General features: G+C 34.7%; 1 protein-coding gene across 2 annotated transcripts in view; it reads right to left on the bottom strand.

The window, feature by feature from the left end:
• LOC144436169 (protein Hook homolog 3-like) overlaps positions 1-21,983 on the bottom strand; it is a 36,072-nt gene that overhangs the window by 13,781 nt on the left and 308 nt on the right. For both annotated transcript variants that reach the window (XM_078124877.1, XM_078124876.1), the window contains exons 2-9: positions 14,315-14,400; positions 7,542-7,665; positions 6,605-6,737; positions 5,653-5,867; positions 4,871-4,965; positions 3,004-3,148; positions 1,508-1,720; positions 621-785 (exon numbers count right to left, since the gene is read on the bottom strand). In XM_078124877.1, coding sequence (XP_077981003.1) covers positions 621-785; positions 1,508-1,720; positions 3,004-3,148; positions 4,871-4,965; positions 5,653-5,867; positions 6,605-6,737; positions 7,542-7,665; positions 14,315-14,400 — 1,176 coding nt within the window. The remainder of the gene's footprint in view (positions 1-620; positions 786-1,507; positions 1,721-3,003; positions 3,149-4,870; positions 4,966-5,652; positions 5,868-6,604; positions 6,738-7,541; positions 7,666-14,314; positions 14,401-21,983) is intronic.

The following is a 21,983-nucleotide window of genomic DNA, read 5'->3' as shown; positions in this document are numbered from 1 at the left end:
AATTCATTACATTTTTAAGTATTGTTCAGTCAGGAAGTCAACTTTTCCTTTGGGTTCTTTACATAGCTATGGTGAGTTGGGAACACTTTCACCTGTTTTCTAAGTGTTCCAATTACAGGTCTTTTAATATCTAGAAGTCCTTTATTTCACCTGCTGTAAAACTTTTAAACTTGGACTTGGCAAAGAGTAATTCACTGTAACTGCAATTTTGATGATATTGTTCTAAGTCAAATTTCTGTAGTGCAAGTAAGCATTTTTATTAGCTGTATACCTACATTTTTACATTGGTAATCTGTGTCTGTACGTGTGTCTTTTTATTACATTTGATATTTGCCTGGTGCTTAGACAAATTTGAATGTTTTTACAATAAGGTATATGTATATTAACTAATATTGTGGTTTCATTCCAAACAGTAATTTCATATTTAACAAGTCATGCATTTGACACAATTTTCAGCATTTCTCTGTATTTGACACCATCTTCACCATTTCTCTGTATTTCCTCTAACATCTTATTGTATACATTACTCTCTGTCACAGTGACCTTTGACAATAAACTGACCTTCATTCCATAATTTACATCAAACTAACTTAAAATTGTCAAAACTTAGTTTTCCTTACCACTCTTTCTCGATGTAACTGTTCATATTTTTCCTGCAATCTCTTTTGTTCAAATTCGACTTTATCTGCCCTCTTGTTTTCCTCCGTCAACTGACTGTGTAACTCCAAAACTTGCTTCTTGTAATTTTCAACTTGTGATCTAAGAGCACCAGATTTTTTAACCTCCTGTTGAAATGAAAAATAAAATAATTATGAAGAACTGATATAAAGTTTTCTAGCACCATCATCTACAATTACTCCCATCTGTCCCCACAATCATATAAAGGGGGAATTGAAATGTAGCCGGAACTGTCATAAATATACGACAGATATTCCAAAACCCATGAAAAATGTTGCTTTGTTTTTGTGCAAAATGTATCTTTCTATTAAGTAAAAGGTGTCTTTTTTCTAATGAAGATAAGGGGCTTTTCCAGCAAACAACATTCAATGGACTCCTCAGTAAGCACTTCATTTGCATATATACTCTCTCCAGTCTCACTTTGTGTGTTTCCTATTTAACATGCCTTGTGGAGTTTAATCTACCAACTTATACAATATTGCATATAATCAAAATTTATACTAATGAAACTCCCAAAGTGAAAAACAGAAACAAAGGCAGCCATGGACTATTCTCCATTTCAAGATACTTTAGGTCTCTCTTGTTTACAAGAGAATTTGGGGAGAACAAAAGATAACACCAGATATACAAATGAAATTTGAACTGTCCATCCACGGAATGGTGTCGGCCAAAGAAGTCAAGTCCACTTCTCTGTTTTTAGCAAAGACATACATTTCAACTAAAAACAACATTTTCCTTAGACTTTTAGCGATCTTCTGTGTAACTATGACCAATGCAAGCCATGGTTTAACTCCATGAAGTAAGATATGTCGTATAAATTGTACATTACCTCTTCCAAGTCTATATTAGTTTGCATGTATGTTGTATTCTTGTCTTCTAAAATCTTCATTTGTCTTTTCAAGTCACTATGTTCTTCTAACTTCTTCTTGTACGTCTCAATGATGGCTTCATATTTGGCAAGTTTATCTGATGTGTGTCTAAGAATGTCAAGTTCATCATTCAATGTTCGGGCTTCTTCAGCGAGGGTCATCAGTTCTTCATTCTATCATGTAGACAGTGATTGGTAGGAGAAATATCTTAGAAACATGTAGCATATTTTTCACTTAGCGCTGATCCAGTAAAATACCTTTGCAGTTGGGTGGGGGGGGGGGGGAGGGTGGAGGGGCCGGGAGGGAGAGAAGAGACTAACACAAGAAATATGTTGACTTTGTTAGTCAAGAGCTAAATAGTTTTGAAATCCAACAGGCAAAGACAAGAATTTGCAGATAAAATAATGTCATATATTTTCATATCTAACTTTTTCGTCTGACCAAATATTTTTGACAGCCTGTGGGCAAAGATAATGAATGGCAGGGCAAATACATTACAAAAGTTTTGAAAATGTTCATATTAATCTTTTTTACATCCAACAAAGGCCAGGGCAAATGCTTTGGCCAGCCAAAAGAAAACATTGCAGTTTTGTCTGGTCCAGGACAAGGTAAGTGTTGTCCCTGGGACGACTCCCACAGAAATTGAGTATAGAAAGTACATGTACAGTCCCAGTAAAGACAATGGGTACAGAGTCAACACCACAAGCTGGGATGAGTATATACTGTAATTTATTCAAATTAATGGGATCAAGTAAACACTACATTGCATGTATTTTACACCCACACCACAGGAAGTCACAACAAGGGTCAGATTAGACTCTCTCAGCAGTCCTTGTGAGCAACGCTATTAGCTGTTTTGTATCTACCAATATCTGCTGAATATTTGTACTAGAATATCCTTGTACTGTGGGCCCTCATTGACTACATAGGGCTAATCATTTGTTGACATGTTACTTCGACTCCATGGGCAATTGCCAGGGCATCGCAGTAACAAATGATTAGCCCTATGTAGTCAATGAGGGACCACATTACAATTGAGCAGTAGATATTTGTACATACATGTACAAAACAGCTCTTTCTGCGATGCGATGCTCTGAGGACTGTGAGAGAGTCTAAGGTCAGATATAAAATATACTGGATACAAGAGCTAGACATACATTTGACATTCAATGTGACCTGTCACAGATCAAACAGAAAGGAAGGATATGAGGGAATATATATTGGAGTTACATTTGTGTGTAGGATATATGAATACATGTACGTGCAGGACCATAGGAATCATTTCTGAAAACAAATATAATGTGGTATCAGGTGGTACAATGAACAGCAGCAAATTCTGTAGAACATGATTCAAGGTGAACAACCATTAACTTGTCAAGGAAACCTGTAATTGACATTAACATTGGAAATCATTCAGGTTATCTGATTACGCATACAGCAAAACGATGTGTACTACCTTCTGTGACAGATCCACCAGTTCTTTTTCTTGGACTTCAGCTTTGATGCGAAAATCTTCCCTCTGCGACTCTAACCTGTAGTTTTCTTCCTGCAGCTGTTCAATCTGACTCTGTAACTGCTGATACCTCCTGCCAGCAGGGGTACTGCACAGATGATAGAACGGCTAAGGTTTAATTTGGCTATTCTGTCAAACCTGAGGTGCCCCTACTGGGCAGGTGAGGTAAAGGCAATTACTGATGACAGTGTTTTTTGTCAGAAGCATGCAATTAGTAGTAGTAGTAAATGCTGAAAAGATACTAATATGTAAGTTGGTTAGTCAATCATGCATGGTTACACATAACTGAAGTGGCACAAGCTGAGTTTTGTACGTTTTGGAGGCTTAATTTTCCAGGCATATTTAGAAGGTACTAATAGTATTGTGCTTTACTAAAGCATCACTTGTAATTGAGAGAACTCAAACCTGGTATTAAGATATAACATATAAACAATCCGATGACGTAATTTACCATACATATTAAAAAATATTGATGAAATTCCTACTACGTAATCTACTGTTCTAACAATGCTAGAAGACAATTGTAATAAAGGCATGCATCAATGTTAACATTATACTAAGAACACTTTAATCAAAGTTTTATACAAATAGTTGCATAAAATGCTAATGAGCTCAGCTTGTGTCACTTAATTTCACTATGAGATTCATTACATTGACAACCGTGTCCATTTCACTACTATGAGATTCATTACATTGACAACCGTGTCCATTTCACTACTATGAGATTCATTACATTGACAACCGTGTCCATTTCACTACTATGAGATTCATTACATTGACAACCGTGTCCATTTCACTACTATGAGATTCATTACATTGACAACCGTGTCCATTTCACTACTATGAGATTCATTACATTGACAACCGTGTCCATTTCACTATGAGATTCATTACATTGACAACTGTGTCTATTTCACTACTATGAGATTCATTGCATTGACTACCGTGTCCATTTCATTATACTTCACTTTGTCACAAGATGGTCACCACAATAACTTGTCCAAAGTTGGGTCAGACAATTATTGGGGTGACAAATAAAACACACATGAATCATATCATCACTCTGTCCTACATCTCTAGAAAATCAAAATGTTCAAACACAACTCTCAATTACCTGTTTCTAAAACTTTGGCAATAACATTTATACTCTATGGTAGTATTACCATATATCTCAACTAAAAGATTGATATTTATTAGTAATATTAATTATGATTACAAGATGATTTTATCATTTAATAATAACATTAAGAAAGAATTTGTAAGAAATGAAAATTTAATAAAATATTACCATAAATAATTACCCAACATGTTAGTAGTGGTGGTGGTGGATGGCAATCTGTATGTTATGATGAAAGTGTGTCATGATTTTGATAATTATTACTATAACATAAAGTTTAAAAAAAATTGAATTTCATACAGGTATATAACAATGTAATTTATAATAATATTAAATAAATCTAAATGAAATGATCCACTTTTTAAACCTTATTTATAAAACTGCCAAACTTTTAATTACAAATGTACAATTGGACAGACAACAGTGTAATTTTTATAATTTTTATGTAAACACAAATTGATTCTAAAACTGATCTGATTTTTAACCTCTACAAAACGTTTCCTATAAAACTCTTTGTCAGTACCTTGAGTTGTCAGTACCTTGAGTTTCCTCTTTATATCAGTATGGTTGACATACACCCAAACTTGCTACCATTTTATACATAAATCCAAGTCATGTACAATGTTAGCTATATGACAAGGTAAGACCTAGCAACTCAAATATATAAGATGTGAACAGTGATTGATACAATACCTTGGATCATCAAAACCTTCTCCATTTTCTAATCTATACAGTAATCTTTCATGATCAGTCTGTAATGTGGTTTTCTCCTCTTGTAATGTAGATACCTGTAATGAAACACAACGGAATGAAAGTTGATAAATGCCAAATAACCCTCAAAAAAGAACTGAAATTATTAACATTTCAAGGAAAAATCTTTATCCCGAGGTACTTGAATTGATAAAATAACCTGAATGTACAAAACAGACACTTAGATTAGTATAGTGTATTTTTGTCAACATGCATGTATCATGTATAAATTTGAATATATTTACTCATACTATGAAAAACTCCTATGAATCACACAGTGTACACACCACTATATGACAACAAAACAATGCAAACCTACATGTTAAGATGTACAATAATTTGGGTCCTAAAGACAGAATAAAAGGATGAAGTCAAGTTTTTTTTCACTCTCTTCCATTGGCATCCTATAACAAAATAGCTAAGCTGAATATGTTCCTTATATTGGATTGTTTGTATGGCCATCTTGTGTGAAAGAAAATGGCTAGGTATAGCCGTATTAATCTACAGGATTGGTATGGTAACATTCTTGAGATAACTGTGTTAATAAAGTACATCGCTAATAGGATTAGCTTTACAAGCGATACAGGTAGTCAGATAAGACACTATAGGCAGTGTTGAGGTAATGTCATGGATCAGTCAACCATGATGTAGGTGTACATACATGTATCTTACAGTCTAGCATATGCATACAGGCATACTTTGTGAAGTGATGAAATTCAACTTACCTGTCCATCTAAATCCTGACATCTTTGTTGGAGTTCATCTTTCTCAGTGTTGACACTTTGTAATTTTTCTAGTGCTCTTTTCAACTGTTGTTCAATTTCTGAGAAATCTTCAGCTGCCTGTGCCATAGGTTTTTCTTTAGTCATTAATTCCTGTATGGCATTCATTACCACATGTTGAACTGATTCCTCCATAATCATGATATTATTGATATATTCTGTAATAATTCAAAAATTGAAAACATGTAGAATTAATTTCTAATCTCAAAATAGATAACTGTACATTAATTTTAAACATTCTGTAGATCAACTGAGTGATTATAAATACACTTATTCTGTCAATCATGTCTCTGTCGTAATGTTATTTCTAAATATGTCATTGGCTATTGGGAAAAATTCAGAACAAACTGATCAGGCTATTAAAGTTGGTACCATCTGTATTAATATTTGAACAATTCCTACATTTCATTAGTCAGGGTAATCAACTGATACAAGAGATACTTGTAATATTTACTTTTCCAAATGTAATCACTAACTTAGATGAAACAAATTTTCTACCCACATCAAACATACTTTCATATTCCACCAATGCCATCTGTCTGTCTGTCTGTCTGTTCTATGTAGGTCTGTCTGTTCACTGTCTGCCAATCCATTCATCTATTCATCCATCTATCTAAACATACATATACATACATACACTAACTGCACATATACATTCATGCACATATACATTCATGCACACATCCATCTATGCACACACACACACACACACACACACTCACACACACACTCACACACACACACACACACACACACACACACACACACACACACACACACACACACACACACACACACACACACACACACACACATACACATACACACACACATATGCAGTAACACAATAATACAACAAGACAGGCCCCAAACACTGTCCAAGTAAACATCTCACCTTCTTTATGATCACAATTAACAGCACATCCTAAGACAAGCTGTAATAATCTACCCAACTCCTCTGGGTCATCACGTTCACCAATTGCACTCACATCTGGCATTCGGAAATCATAAAGTTGTTGTTCTAATACCTATGACATAATTCAATTCAAAAAGACATTTCAAAGTTGGTACATTCAATGATTTATTGTTGTTGTTGTTGTTGTTGTTGTTGTTGTTGTTGTTGTTGTTGTTGTTGTACATATACATGGCATTTCTACAATGTAACAATGACATAATAACCATGATCAAAGTGAGGCTGTTTCAAGAAACTACGGGTATCACTCAGGTTATCACAACATCTCTGTGCTTGGTATGATTAAAGATCAGTATATAAAAATATAAAGTTAATGGCTTAACTCTGTTCTAGAGGGTCCAGGCACTTTGCAGGAAGGAGCACGACAGCAGTACGTTAATTGGAATTTGTATAAATATGCAAACACATCCTAAAACTGATCAAGACTTACAAATCTACGGGTATGGCAGGTGGGTGGGGTCACCTCAAACTGTCCAAAACTTAATCTGTATGTGAACAATTTCACATGTTTCTAGTATTTATTGTCATATGCATAAATGCACAAACCACCCTCCCTGAAGTGCATAGGTGTTACCCCCTGGGGATGGTACACCACGAGGTTTTGACCAGTTGACAACATATACGAATGAGTGTCAGTGAATGACTACATGTATATGGCAGAAGTCAACTAGTCAAAACCTTTCTCTATTTCAGACTGGTTTCACATCTATGTATACTTTTTCATAGCCTGTCTACATTGCTGGATCTATCGCTTTGCTATATTTGTTCACTATCTAACCTTTAACCCTACCTCACTGCAGTAATAGTAGACAGAGAAGTGTAATCACACATCCAGCTAGTTTTTTCTCATGTTACTTACATCAGTATAAAAATCTAACATTCCTTTGTGCACTTTCTTCAAATTACTGACTTTCAATCTCCAGTTATTACCAACACCTTGTTTGATTCTACCAAACCATGCTTCATCAAAATAAGATGGTGCTCTGTAAACAAACAACAACAAAATAAGTCAAAGTGCATGAAATGATGAATATGGATTTGTAATCAACAATTCTTGAACACCTTGTTTGAAATTGTGATCAAGCTGTCTTACAATCTACACAGCTATTACTATCAGTGGTTGGTAATTTCAATTTCATTTAAGAAGCCTGACAGGAGTGTACAACACGGTGTATCTTAGTCTTAGACTACCATTTTTGACCAAATCCAACTCAAAGTAAACATTCCTGTGTTTCTAAATGCATCTGTCAGGGCTTGGTGTGGAGAGCTTCTTGAGATAGCAACACAAGTCTCTAGACTTATACCATACATCAACTTTATATGTTGAGTACAGCAATGCAAGATATGTCTACAAGTACTGTCACATTCCAAAAATAATATGTTGTACAACTGAAATTTAGCTTTCCTATGAGCAGAGAGAGCTATGGTTAGAAAGATACCGGGTATATGGTGTCAAATTGAGTGACAGGGTTGGCTCAGAGGTGCTCATGGAACGGCTAGGTCTATGTGAGTCAATTGTAGAGGTAGCAAAGCGCAGCTGTCTGAGATGGTGTGGACATGTGCTGAGGAAAGATGAGGGAGAAGGAGTGAAGAGGGCATGGAATCTGGAGGTGGATGGAAAAAGAGGGAGAGGGCGACCAAAGCTGACATGGAAGAGTATGGTGGAAGGACAATGTAAACAGATTGGATTAAACATCAATGACTATACTGTTCAAAGCATACAATTAAAAGTTATTGGCAGAACTAAACCATGGTATTCAGACCTACATAATTGTATATAAGAAACATTCTCATGACATGAGGAAGTCCCCCTTTCTGTTATCAGCTGTAATACCAAACATCAGAAACAACAATATTTTAAAACTTAATGCCACCACTGGCTGGTATCGACATCAACATTACACTACAATATTTTATTTGCAGTTTTATGTCTGATTTAATCTGAATAAAAATGTTATAAATTCAGCTTAATGGAAATATCGTAGAATGAATACTTGTCTTTAAAAATAGCTAACTATATATAACTATACAGGTCTGTATAAATGTGACCTAGTTACCTATTTCTTAAGACATCAATAGTGATATAGATGTAGAACAAATACACTACCCACACAAATTGACAAGAGTAAACAATTGGCATTTTTGTTGACAATACTCTTGTCTTGTGTTTGTTATATAAACTCTACATGTATTTATGTCCATAATTAAATACAAATAGAAACTGTACACACATACAAGTACAAGTATCACTGATACATAATTATGTGTATGCGTATGTGTGCATGTATGTATGTACATGTATTGTCTGTCTGTCTGTCTGTCTGTCTGTCTGACTGTCTAATCTAGTAGATGACCAATATGTAAAAAAATTCAGTGATGTGACATTGTGTGTAATCTTATAGTATGTTAAACCTGGACTTCTATAGTATGTTAAACCTGAACTTCTACAGTATGTTAAACCTGGACTTCTATAGTATATTAAACCTGGACTTCTATAGTATGTTAAACCTAGACTTCTATATGTTAAACCTGGACTTCTGTATGTTAAACCTGGACTTCTATAGTATGTTAAACCTGGACTTCTATAGTATGTTAAACCTGAACTTCTATAGTATGTTAAACCTGGACTTCTATAGTATGTTAAACCTGGACTTCTATAGTATGTTAAACCTGGACTTCTGATATCAAATACCTCAATACCATAGTTCAACACACATACTAATATCAAAATAATATTAAATTTAGTACAGATATAATCTTTATTTTCACATTTTTATCACCCAGTGTAATTATACATGTATGTCTACAACTCAAATGTCCATATTACTAATGCCATAATCTGCACACATATTTCCTAATGTATGAAGTTTACCTTGATAATAAAATAATATATTAGCCTTAACCTGTCAGCTACAAATTTTGTGAGCTGATGATATACAGTGATAAACAGCTGTTTGTTCACAGATACAAAAATATCTATATTTATTTTTAAAAATTCTAAAAAGTTCTCAAACCTGACTAAAAGCAATGTAATCAATACGAAGGGTGACCCAATTTTTTTCCTGTTTCTCATTACCCGACTGACCCCACATTTTCAGCTCAGACATCAAAAAAAAAAAAAAAATTATTGGTGCCCGCCCATATTATTTTGTGGAACAGCTCCCTCTCTGGCAAGAATAAAAAAGTGTCTAGACTGTCAATGTCATCTACAGTCATGGTGGTTATGACGACACTTGTTCACGAAAAGAGCATTATTTTCATGACAGCAGTTATTCAAGTGGGGGGGGGGGGGCTGAAAACATGTCAATTGTGTAGAGAAGCTGGGAAAGAGCTAGGACTTGTTACCAGGAATCCAATAAAAAAGAAGACGAGAGGAGGAAACAGACAGGCAGTTAACATGAAGAAGATTTTTTTGATTTTTTTACTTTTTTGTTTTTTAAATGACTGACTGACCCATAGTTGCCATGAAAAAGTAATGAGAAACATTTTTAAAAATGGGGTCACCCTACTGTATTGACCCCAAATACCATACAATACTTTCCCCTCACCATACTATACAAGGCCTCTATGGATTTGCACTGTAATACAATACTGACAACAATACAATATGTCCTTTGTTTGTCAATTGTACATTCCATCATGTACAACAGTCATAAACTTTGAAGGGTTACTGCTGTCAGGGGGGAAAATACCAGAGGTTGATAAAAAAATGTAGATTCTACATCCCTTTGGGACTTTATATTTTCAATAGTTTTCCTGAGTGTAAACTCATTCTGCAAACCAGAGCTGTTATTTCTTCTGCCGAAACTGCGAAATAATGAACTCTGGTTTCTTACAATGGTTACGAACGGTTATTTCAGATTAGTAATAAATATTAATGAGAAATGATGTAATGAGGAACCATATGTTCTGGAGTGCAAGCATGTTCACCGTACGTGTGTATCTAACACTGATCGGCGACAAATTATACAATGTACTTATACTCTGACTTATACCTGACTTGTCACTGTGATAGATGCCAATGTGACTAAATATGCCTGTTTATAGATAGGGCCATTCCCTTGAAGGAACAATATTTTCTGACCGTATCAAGTGAGTCCAACAGGCAGACAAAGTGTGAACTGCAAACGTCGACAGATGCACGCACTGAGTGAATGTGAACAGGTGATTCAAAAGACCTGACTAAAAGTTACTAGTCTCATTTAAATCTACTCGGATAGCATGATATGACCTGGTTAAAGAGTATAAAGTATGAAAGTGGAAAGATTCGCTGAAAATTTACATTAAAGGCTGATAAACGGGCACTGTACAGAGTATTAGTAGTACGGGTGCCATGAATGCAGTCCCGGCGTTCTGAAGTTGTGTCCCCGAAGGGCACTGTGCTAAAAGGTTGTACTTATATAGTTCAGGTTCATTTCCTTGTAAAATCAAGAGTATGGTAAACAACACTTCAATTACTACAGGTTGTGAATAAATTAAGTTTATCTCAAGTGAACTTGCATGAATCAGCAAATCCCGGCTTGTTGTACTAACTTGATACAAATTCATGATCGTATCGAACGTCAAACGCCCAGCCTGACGGTACAGCAAATCTATGCTCTCACAAACCCTATTTGACACTTCAAGGCAAGATTTATAGGTCGTTATTTTCTGTTCATACATGTATCATTCCAATCTAATGTCTGTCTTATTAAAAACATGTCTACATTTTTTCCAGGTTCTAGCATCGTTTATCTATACATTGTATGCATTCACAGTCAAAATAGTTTACTTCAGAGATAGGAAGACTTTCTATGTTTGCATAGTTGGACTCTACATGTACTGTGTCATAACAAAACTGTTATACAGGCAAAATTCTCCTACTCACAAGAACAAACATTGTCCTGACCTGGGTCATACATGGCCACTCTATCTGGGTATGTTAAACTGTGTTAAAGACCATACATGTAACTGACAACTCTATCAGGGTATACTAAACTTCGTTTTGTACATGTAACTGACCAATCCAATAAGATTAGCCAAAGCTATGATGTAAAACTTTTGTCGTGGGTCAGACAAAAAGGTTCATATAGAACACTAATTGTTCACTGTGTGTTGTTATTCACACAATGTACATTCAATGTTATGTACTAAAGTGATTGGTGAATGGGTGTATATGGCTAAAAGGTAGACAAGACTACACCTTTCACTTGACAACAATTTAACTTCAAGTTTGCAAACTCTGATAAAATGGAAATGGAAAAGAAGTTTGCCATACTTCTAACCATAATTTCATAGGACAGATAATGAAAATGAAAGACCATATTTGTTGTCGTAAAATATCAACCTAAATTTACAGTATGCATAAAATAGTGACTAAGTACACACACTAGATGTAAGTGTAAGGTATGCCAGTGACACAGTGACCTCATGCATCAGTCAATCAATAGCCGTCAGGTCAGTGCGGAGTAGCGATACAGCGTACCTGTATATTTCAGTCTATTAATACACTACATGTACAATGTACTATGACAGAACATTATGACATGTGAATAACAAGAATGACAGGTATACTCAGGTCTATGCACAAGTGCTTGCGTTGTTCTCTGCACCAATATACTTTCACAAGTGTAACAGGTGAAAGCACAGCAGAAAACATTGCAAGCTTGAGTACAAATACCACTGGAACTGACATGGCACGGTGTTCTGTTATTATTACATAATATTACTCATAAAATATATTATTTGTTTATCCAAAACAGCACATTTCTGTAAACACTGTTTACATTGCATTCATACAGTTTTGTGTACAACTTCTACAAAGAATGAATGTTCACTCATTTGCATATTATTTGCATACAGGTTACTGAGGCATGCAATAATATCATCAATATTGCAATGCAGTGTAAATACCACCTATATCATATTTGTGTGCACAGTGCAAATAATCACTGGTACTAACTATGTCGAAGTTTACTTTAAGTATATAAATTTGTCAACACTATTTCTAAGACTGCTGTGGATGACTATGGGTGTAATTTGTAAACACTATTTCTAAGATTGCTGTGGATGACTATGGGTATAATTTGTAAACACTATTTCTAAGATTGCTGTGGATGACTATGGGTGTAATTTGTCAACACTATTTCTAAGACTGCTGTGGATGACTATGGGTATAATTTGTAAACACTATTTCTAAGACTGCTGTGGATGACTATGGGTGTAATTTGTCAACACTATTTCTAAGACTGCTGTGGATGACTATGGGTATAATTTGTAAACACTATTTCTAAGATTGCTGTGGATGACTATGGGTGTAATCTGTCAACACTATTTCTAAGACTGCTGTGGATGACTATGGGTATAATTTGTCAACACTATTTCTAAGATTGTTGTGGATGACTATGGGTGTAATTTGTCAACACTATTTCTAAGATTGCTGTGGATGACTATGGGTGTAATTTGTCAACACTATTTCTAAGATTGCTGTGGATGACTATGGGTATAATTTGTAAACACTATTTCTAACACTGCTGTGGATGACTATGGGTATAATTTGTAAACACTATTTCTAACACTGCTGTGGATGACTATGGGTGTAATTTGTAAACACTATTTCTAAGATTGTTGTGGATGACTATGGGTGTAATTTGTCAACACTATTTCTAAGATTGTTGTGGATGACTATGGGTGTAATTTGTCAACACTATTTCTAAGATTGCTGTGGATGACTATGGGTATAATTTGTCAACACTATTTCTAACACTGTTGTGGATGACTATGGGTGTAATTTGTAAACACTATTTCTAAGATTGTTGTGGATGACTATGGGTGTAATTTGTAAACACTATTTCTAAGACTGCTGTGGATGACTATGGGTGTAATTTGTCAACACTATTTCTAAGATTGCTGTGGATGACTATGGGTGTAATTTGTCAACACTATTTCTAAGACTGCTGTGGATGACTATGGGTGTAATTTGTCAACACTATTTCTAACACTGCTGTGGATGACTATGGGTGTAATTTGTCAACACTATTTCTAAGACTGCTGTGGATGACTATGGGTATAATTTGTCAACACTATTTCTAACACTGCTGTGGATGACTATGGGTATAATTTGTCAACACTATTTCTAAGACTGCTGTGGATGACTATGGGTATAATTTGTCAACACTATTTCTAACACTGCTGTGGATGACTATGGGTATAATTTGTAAACACTATTTCTAAGATTGTTGTGGATGACTATGGGTATAATTTGTCAACACTATTTCTAAGATTGTTGTGGATGACTATGGGTGTAATTTGTAAACACTATTTCTAAGACTGCTGTGGATGACTATGGGTATAATTTGTAAACACTATTTCTAAGATTGCTGTGGATGACTATAGGTGTAATTTGTCAACACTATTTCTAACACTGTTGTGGATGACTATGGGTGTAATTTGTAAACACTATTTCTAAGATTGTTGTGGATGACTATGGGTGTAATTTGTCAACACTATTTCTTAGACTGCTGTGGATGACTATGGGTGTAATTTGTCAATACTATTTCTAAGATTGCTGTGGATGACTATGGGTGTAATTTGTAAACACTATTTCTAAGACTGCTGTGGATGACTATGGGTGTAATTTGTAGGTATACTTACATTTGACAGAGTGCTTCACTAATGGCTACTCCATCCGTCAAATCATCAACTGTTTCATGTGCTTTTTTGATTTTAAATGTCTGAAGCTGAAGGAAAAAGAACAAAGAAATGGTTATTTGTATTTGTATTTACATAAAATTCTGAACAATTACAAACTCAAACAAACTATAGAAATCCCCATCCACACCCCCACCCCATGGGATTGGAATTACACTTTTAAATTCTTTATAATCTTATCTATAAAAGAACACTGGAAGTCACCATGGAAAAATTGGAAGTCACCATGGAAAAATTACCATATGCAATTTGCATATTTATCAGATATGTTTATCTAATTACAAATTTCATTTCATTTTTTAATAACTTGTCATTTCAAATATTCATTCACTTTGAACATAATTTCTTTTCCCAGAAAAACTACAATGTTCACATATTTATTCTGAGTAATTGAAAAACTGTACAATTAATTTCCTAACATATGTTACATGTATGTAAACAGGAAGTACTGAGACACTATGATTGCGAACCTTTAATATCTAAATATATATCTAACAGTTGGCAATCATTGTATAACACAGTGATTAGTGTATACATTAACTATTTAAGTTAGATTATTGTTTACAGGTAAATCTTAGCTGAACAGATATCAACTACCAAACTTGGTTAAATCTACCCAATGTCTCCAAGTAAAATTGTCAACAAAATATTCAAGTTAAAGCTAAGGTGTATAATGTGATGTCAAACTACTATTTTGAATAGTGTACATGTTCCTTTGTTGAATTTAACATACACAGACTTTCCATGAATAAATTTGGGAAGAATGAGAGTACAAATACATGATGAAATAAACAACACAATAAAGAAATTGAATATTCCTTTCATACTAAAGATGTTAACAATTATAGTGGAACAATAGTACTGTATTTGAACATGTGTATACATTTGTTATATAACAATAGCAGTATTCATTGGTATGTAATTAATATTTTAGACATTTGTTGAGGTCACAAATGCATTCTTTTTGTCTCCCATTTTTGGATAATCAATTGAACCTTTCCTTATATACTACATGTATGTATACTTCTTTACAAACTTGTATCTTTTACTTTAAACTAAGAAAATAGAACAGTGCCAATCACCTTTGAATGAATTGATTTAATGCTTGTCTGTCTAGAGAGTGAGTGTGTCGGAGGTGGGAAGAGGGGAGTGTCATAGGATGAACAAGCCTACAGTTGCATGTTAACCAGGCTATAGACATCTATGGTTAAACCAAACACATCAATGCTTCAACTGCTTTGGTTGTGTTTACAATAACAAACCATAGACCCTATTTGGTGGAGGGTCTATGGACAAACATACATTTGGTACATACTATGATCCGCACATGCACACATACATCATGTAGTGATGTACATACACAAGCACACAGTGACACACATGCAGCATTACACACAAACTTCATAAACTTATAAAACATATTATGTACAGGTAGAGATCATACTATCAACAGCAAAATATATGGCATCCAAGCTGACCACTATTTTTGGAAACTTATACATTGTAGTACGAGTACAGGATCTTTTTAGGTACGGGTTATCAGTTAAATGTTTAGTAGCCAATGTGCTATATAGTCATTCAAATATTAGACACCAGACACATGTCACATGTCACTGTGAAAGATTAACACACAATTGACAATGCTACTGGTATTTAGTCTGAATACATGTATAATATGTATACAGGTCTAAGTGTACAACTGAACAATGTACTAGTCACAAAATGTTATTTGTGACAATATGTAGCACTAGCAAGGTGAATGACAATAATACAATGAACCATAGGGTGGAGGGTCTATGAATAAACACTCAAAGCCTAGGAAGCCAAACAAAAAAGTGGGTGTCTTTTGTGTGTGAGTGGCTCAACAATAGTACTTCAATAGTATTTTATCCACCTACAACTTTATTTTCTACTTTTATTGGTCCTGGGAGATGGGGCTTCAACAACACTCAAGTCAAAAATTGGTAAAAGTGAAGTAACAGCTAACTACATTTAAAAATGAAAAGGAACACAAGCCGAGTTAATAATCAATTCTACTCAAGAATGAAAATACAAATCTATATATAGCATCTCAATTGAGTGTTGTACATCATTGTTTACATTCTGTGCATGTATGTCAATGTACATTCTGTATGTCAATGTACATTCTGTATGTCAATGTACATTCTGTATGTCAATGTACATTCTGTATGTCAATGTACATTCTGTATGTCAATGTACATTCTGTATGTCAATGTACATTCTGTATGTCAATGTACATTCTGTATGTCAATGTACATTCTGTATGTCAATGTACATTCTGTATGTCAATGTACATGTATGCCAATGTACATGTATGCCAATGTACTTCTGTATGTCAATGTACATGTGCATGTATGCCAATGTACATTCTGTATGTCAATGTACATGTATGCCAATGTACATTCTGTATGTCAATGTACATTCTGTATGTCAATGTACATGTATGCCAATGTACATTCTGTATGTCAATGTACATGTATGCTAATATACATTCTGTATGTCAATGTACATGTATGTCAATGTACATGTATGCCAATGTACATTCTGTATGTCAATGTACATTCTGTATGTCAATGTACATGTATGCCAATGTACATTCTGTATGTCAATGTACATGTATGCTAATATACATTCTGTATGTCAATGTACATGTATGTCAATGTACATGTATGCCAATGTGCATGTATGCCAAAGTACATTCTGTATGTCAATGTGCATGTATGCCAATGTACATTCTGTATGTCAATGTACATGTATGCCTTACAAGGCATTGGTAGCACAATTGATGGAAGTGGTCTCCTTGACAGTTTAGTACATTTGTCACAACTTGTACTAAAATGAATTAAGTATGCATTATGCCAGTGTACTAATTTGAGTGACTGTCAGTTAGCAAGTGAAGCTCTAATATATGCTTCAGTATGAAATACACTACTGATACTGCCTTTATACATGCAGCAAAACATATCCCATCACACCTTTTCATTCCCAACCTCCTCCCATCTCACACAATGCAAACTTTAATTATACAAATCAGTTACACATACTTCACCAGTAAACCTAAAGAAATATGCATTGCAATGACAATCAATTTATAAATTCAAAGTGTAGTAAATCTGACAGAATGCACTTTTCAACCAATTCAACACTGTTGATACTACTCAGTACTAGTCTGCCACATACATGTACATAAACAGATAATGATTATTTGTCTGTCCTGGCTATTACCATCATTCACATCTCTCATACATGTACTGGGTCTGATATGATGAAAGACGCGGCCATTGCAGTACACAACAAAAGTCATTTTTGGTTATCATTTTTACCATTACATATACATCTTGTATATATTCCATGCTGTCCTGCCTCATAATAATGGAAATACCCAGTCTGGATATGGGATCTGGGAATAGCTACCACTGTACCAACCTACAAAATGTACATGTATGTCTATCCATGGACACTACCTCCATGGTCTATCCATATATTGTCTTTGATTCAATAAACAATCATGTATATTTTTTCTAAACATATTAATTTAGTCTTAAAATATGAGGATATAAAACTATAACTCTATACTAATACTATTATTAATAAAAGTGAAAAATCCTTGAACAATGCAATATGAATTAAAACAAATGCCCAAATAAGGACATTTCCTGTATTTATCACTTGGTGCATTAAAATATTATCTTACATATGTGGAAGTACATGTATTATATATATATTTACATGTATGTTGTAATACAGTGACAAACTCACTACTCATATTTCTATTTCATGCCAAAGGCCCTCACTTCTCCAGTAGCCAGAGGCCCCCTCCCTTCTCCTCCCCTCCTGAAGAGGGATGTTTAGCCTTTTAAATTATAGCCTAGTCTGTTCTGACATGACATTAACATATTAGAATTTAGAAGTAGTGTACATGTGGTTAGTATAATTCTTACTTTTTCAAAAGAGCTCTAAGAAAATATGAGAGGGTTTAAAGTTAGTCCAGTGCCATGAGGTACATACCCACACATAAGTTTAGGTCAAAATAGATGACATTGTCAATACATTAAGTTATCATTGAACACCTCTATTACCATGGATACGTGATCTTGGTGTAGGAATGCTAATGCAGTTTTAAAACTGATTGTCAACAAAAATTGATTTATGTGGCATCACACTTCAACAGATCCTATCTAGTAATCAAACCTTACCCTCCACATGTAGACAAAATAATTTATATACATGTATATTATTAATCAAAAATTTATTTTGGATATGTACATGTATCCCAAACCACCAACAAATATTTTTATAGTACCGTGTACTACTTAGTATGAATTAAGATATTGACCAGTGTCAACAATAGACAGTTTAATATGTTTATGTGTTAATCTCTTAATCTGTTTACATGTTAACAAAGTTTATTTGTTAATCTACCTACATTGCAACACCCCCAAAGTTTTGGACGAGCAGATAATCTGAAAATATAAAGACATGCCACCTTGCTGCTACCCAGTGACCATTACTACACCATAGTACAAGTTCAACTACTACAAGTCAAATCTTTTGAATACCAAAAGAAATACAAGTTCAATATTATTAGGTACAATAGCTTTCTGTCAGTTGAACTGTTTGCTGTCATGTTCATACATGCATATAGCTGTACAGCGGCAAAACTAGTCAGCAGACACATTATTACTAAGTGCATCCTTGACCCTATTTTTATGGCTACCTGTATGTCAATATTAGGGAGTGAAGTACATTTTATTATTATTGATATTTGTATTCACCTGCTGACCTGCATATGTTATTTCACAGATGGAACTATTTCTAATCTCAGTCACTACTTGCCTTACCAAGTCAATGGATGACAACTTGGCAATAACCCAACTGTATAAAGGCCACAATGTGTTATGGCACTAGACCACATTTCAATGATCTGTCATGACATTGCCATAACAACATTTCATATTTTGGTTTTTGAAGCCGATAACATGAAATAGGGTGCAGTTTCTAAATTATTTTTTTTTATAAATTTGGACAGGGCGCCAAGAACTGTATCTGTTCACGCTTGTCGTTTTTACCTAATTGTTGCCCACCGTGCTAACTAGATCACTGATTTTTGTGTCTACGATTTCAGTATGCTTGCTTGGCCATCTGTGAAATACTACAAGAATTTACACATATGATACAGATACACATTCCTAGAAGTTATAAGAGTTGTGTGTTCCTCGCATTAGGCTAACTATCAGTTCTTTTCAGACTCAAACTAACAAATCATAATATATCAAAGTAAATTAAATGCCTTGGCAAAGTAGGTTTAACACCCACTACATTAATTTATAGTACACAGGATGGGGTTATGATTTGTGCTTCATCAGTCAAAGAATAGATTGACATGTTTGCATTCACTCACACACATTATGCTCCCTAAGTGAAGACAATAGTTGAGATCAGCTTACACTGTCTATGACCTGACCTGCCATACAAAGAGGAAAGGTGACATTCCTGACTGACCAGTGTTCATAGAAAGAAATCAGTAACCCTGAACAAAGAGAGGATTAGGAAAGGGGCAGACACACTTATATATCATGTACATGTACCTCCTTAGTACTACAGGGTAATGTAAGTTTGATTTATCTTGTCAGATATTTAGGATTGATACAGAAATGTACCATAACTTCTGTCTGGCTAAGTTACAGTTATGTAGAAGCTAGATACTGTTAGTGTAGGTATATTACACATGTAACATTTTGGACAAGGCATAGACACCAGTGGTGTCCACCCACTGCAGAAGGATCTATGGTGGACTCGAAGGTCTATGGACAAGGGACATAATATAGTAGCATTGTCAAAGTCATAATTAAACACAGTGAACCATACTTTGAAATAAATAGAATCTGAAACCATGCAAAGTGTTATTTGACATGAGGTGTATTACTGCGTGCTTACGAAAGTCATCACTGACATCGCTACTATTGTACCAGTGTGCACTCTTAAGTGAATTTGACACAGTACTGATACATACATCATGGATGTACAATATCTTGTCACATTAACATTTAGTGTCCCCTATCCCTTACTACATGCATATGTATTCAACAAAAAGTTTTGTCGGGCACTTTGCCGAGTCCTGTGTTCTTAATGTGTCCCAAAATTAATAGATAGAACGAGTAAGGTCAGTGGACACTGCTTCTACAGTCTGAGGGGATGTAAGGGTCAATTATATAGTACAAAAGATGGGTTATCTGACATGGTATGAATTATTCAATACTGTGGCTTGTGCATCAGAGTGTAACTGTCTACTCTTTTGAGCTCATCAAGAAATCTGATTCTGTTACTTTATAGCCCAACTTCTTATAAATGCAGTTGTTATGCAGTGAGAGAGCTATTGTTGCTAAGGATGAAAAATGTCTTTACTGGCTGGCTGGCTGGGGACATTTTTATGAAAGTTGTGTTTGTGTTGCTTGTATAGATGGGGAGGTTAGACTGAATTGAGTGGAAGTGCTAATTCGGCTTCTCATTGAAGATTTACAGATCATAAGTCAAATCTATGACAATTACTACACAACTTAGATGATGCGGGTATGTAGGTAAAACCATGCAAGTATAACTCTGTAGTAATATCTATGTGTACCTGCATTTGTTTTTTATTTTACTGGGGGAATCCCCAAGATCCTCCAGATCTACAGTTGAATATACGGGAACTGCAAACTTTATCAGATGTCTCCATTTTGGTTACCAAAGTTTTAAAACCTTGGCAAGGAATTGGAGATTATGCATGCATGTCTCCCCTTATACCTCCATGATGCATGCATGGCTTCCTGAAAAATCCTTCTATTTACTTCCCAGACTGGGGATTACAGTCTGGTGCATTGTTGGTATTGTTCCTCCTCTTGTTCTACCTTATCCTCTCTATGTATCATAATCTTTCTACAATTTTGATTGGTCATTTCTGGATGTTTGAATAACTTAGATTATCACCATTGATGCATATCAAATGTAGATTGCAAATCTCCAACTTAGTATACACGTTTAGTGTACATGTATGTAAATATGTGCACTCATTTATGTAACACTAACCGCTTAGATGCATTCAGCAGTGTAGGAAATACTTCTTTTTTTTGCAATATAGCAGTTAGCCCTTTTCCTTATCAATACTGACAAGAAACTAATTATGGTACAATGATGCAGTGGTGGATATGTTCATAATGTATTGCTATCAACACTAATTAAGTGTCAAATTCTTAGATCTATTCCTTGGCCATGAGTCACATACGTTTCACTTCCAGATGCATATTTGTTACACAAATTCAAGGAAATACATCCTCTCCCAGTAAATTGTTTCATAATTTCCCTCCCATGGCTTCGTAGACATGCAATATACTATAATTATGAGAGCGTAATCGCAACGTAAAATCCATTCCTGAGTTGTAAATGTCGGATCATACATAAGATACACATACTACTAGCACCAGATCACTCAACAATGTACGTAACGACTAACGTTATGACCGTTGAACTGATGTACGTAATAAATTGCATCCACATCAAAATGATAATATTGCTTTGCTCATACATGTTAACAGTTTAGACGGAGACACGA

This window comes from Glandiceps talaboti, chromosome 6 (assembly GCF_964340395.1).
Source record: "Glandiceps talaboti chromosome 6, keGlaTala1.1, whole genome shotgun sequence".
Lineage (NCBI taxonomy): Eukaryota > Metazoa > Hemichordata > Enteropneusta > Spengelidae > Glandiceps > Glandiceps talaboti.
This window is presented reverse-complemented; position numbering and strand designations above follow the sequence as displayed.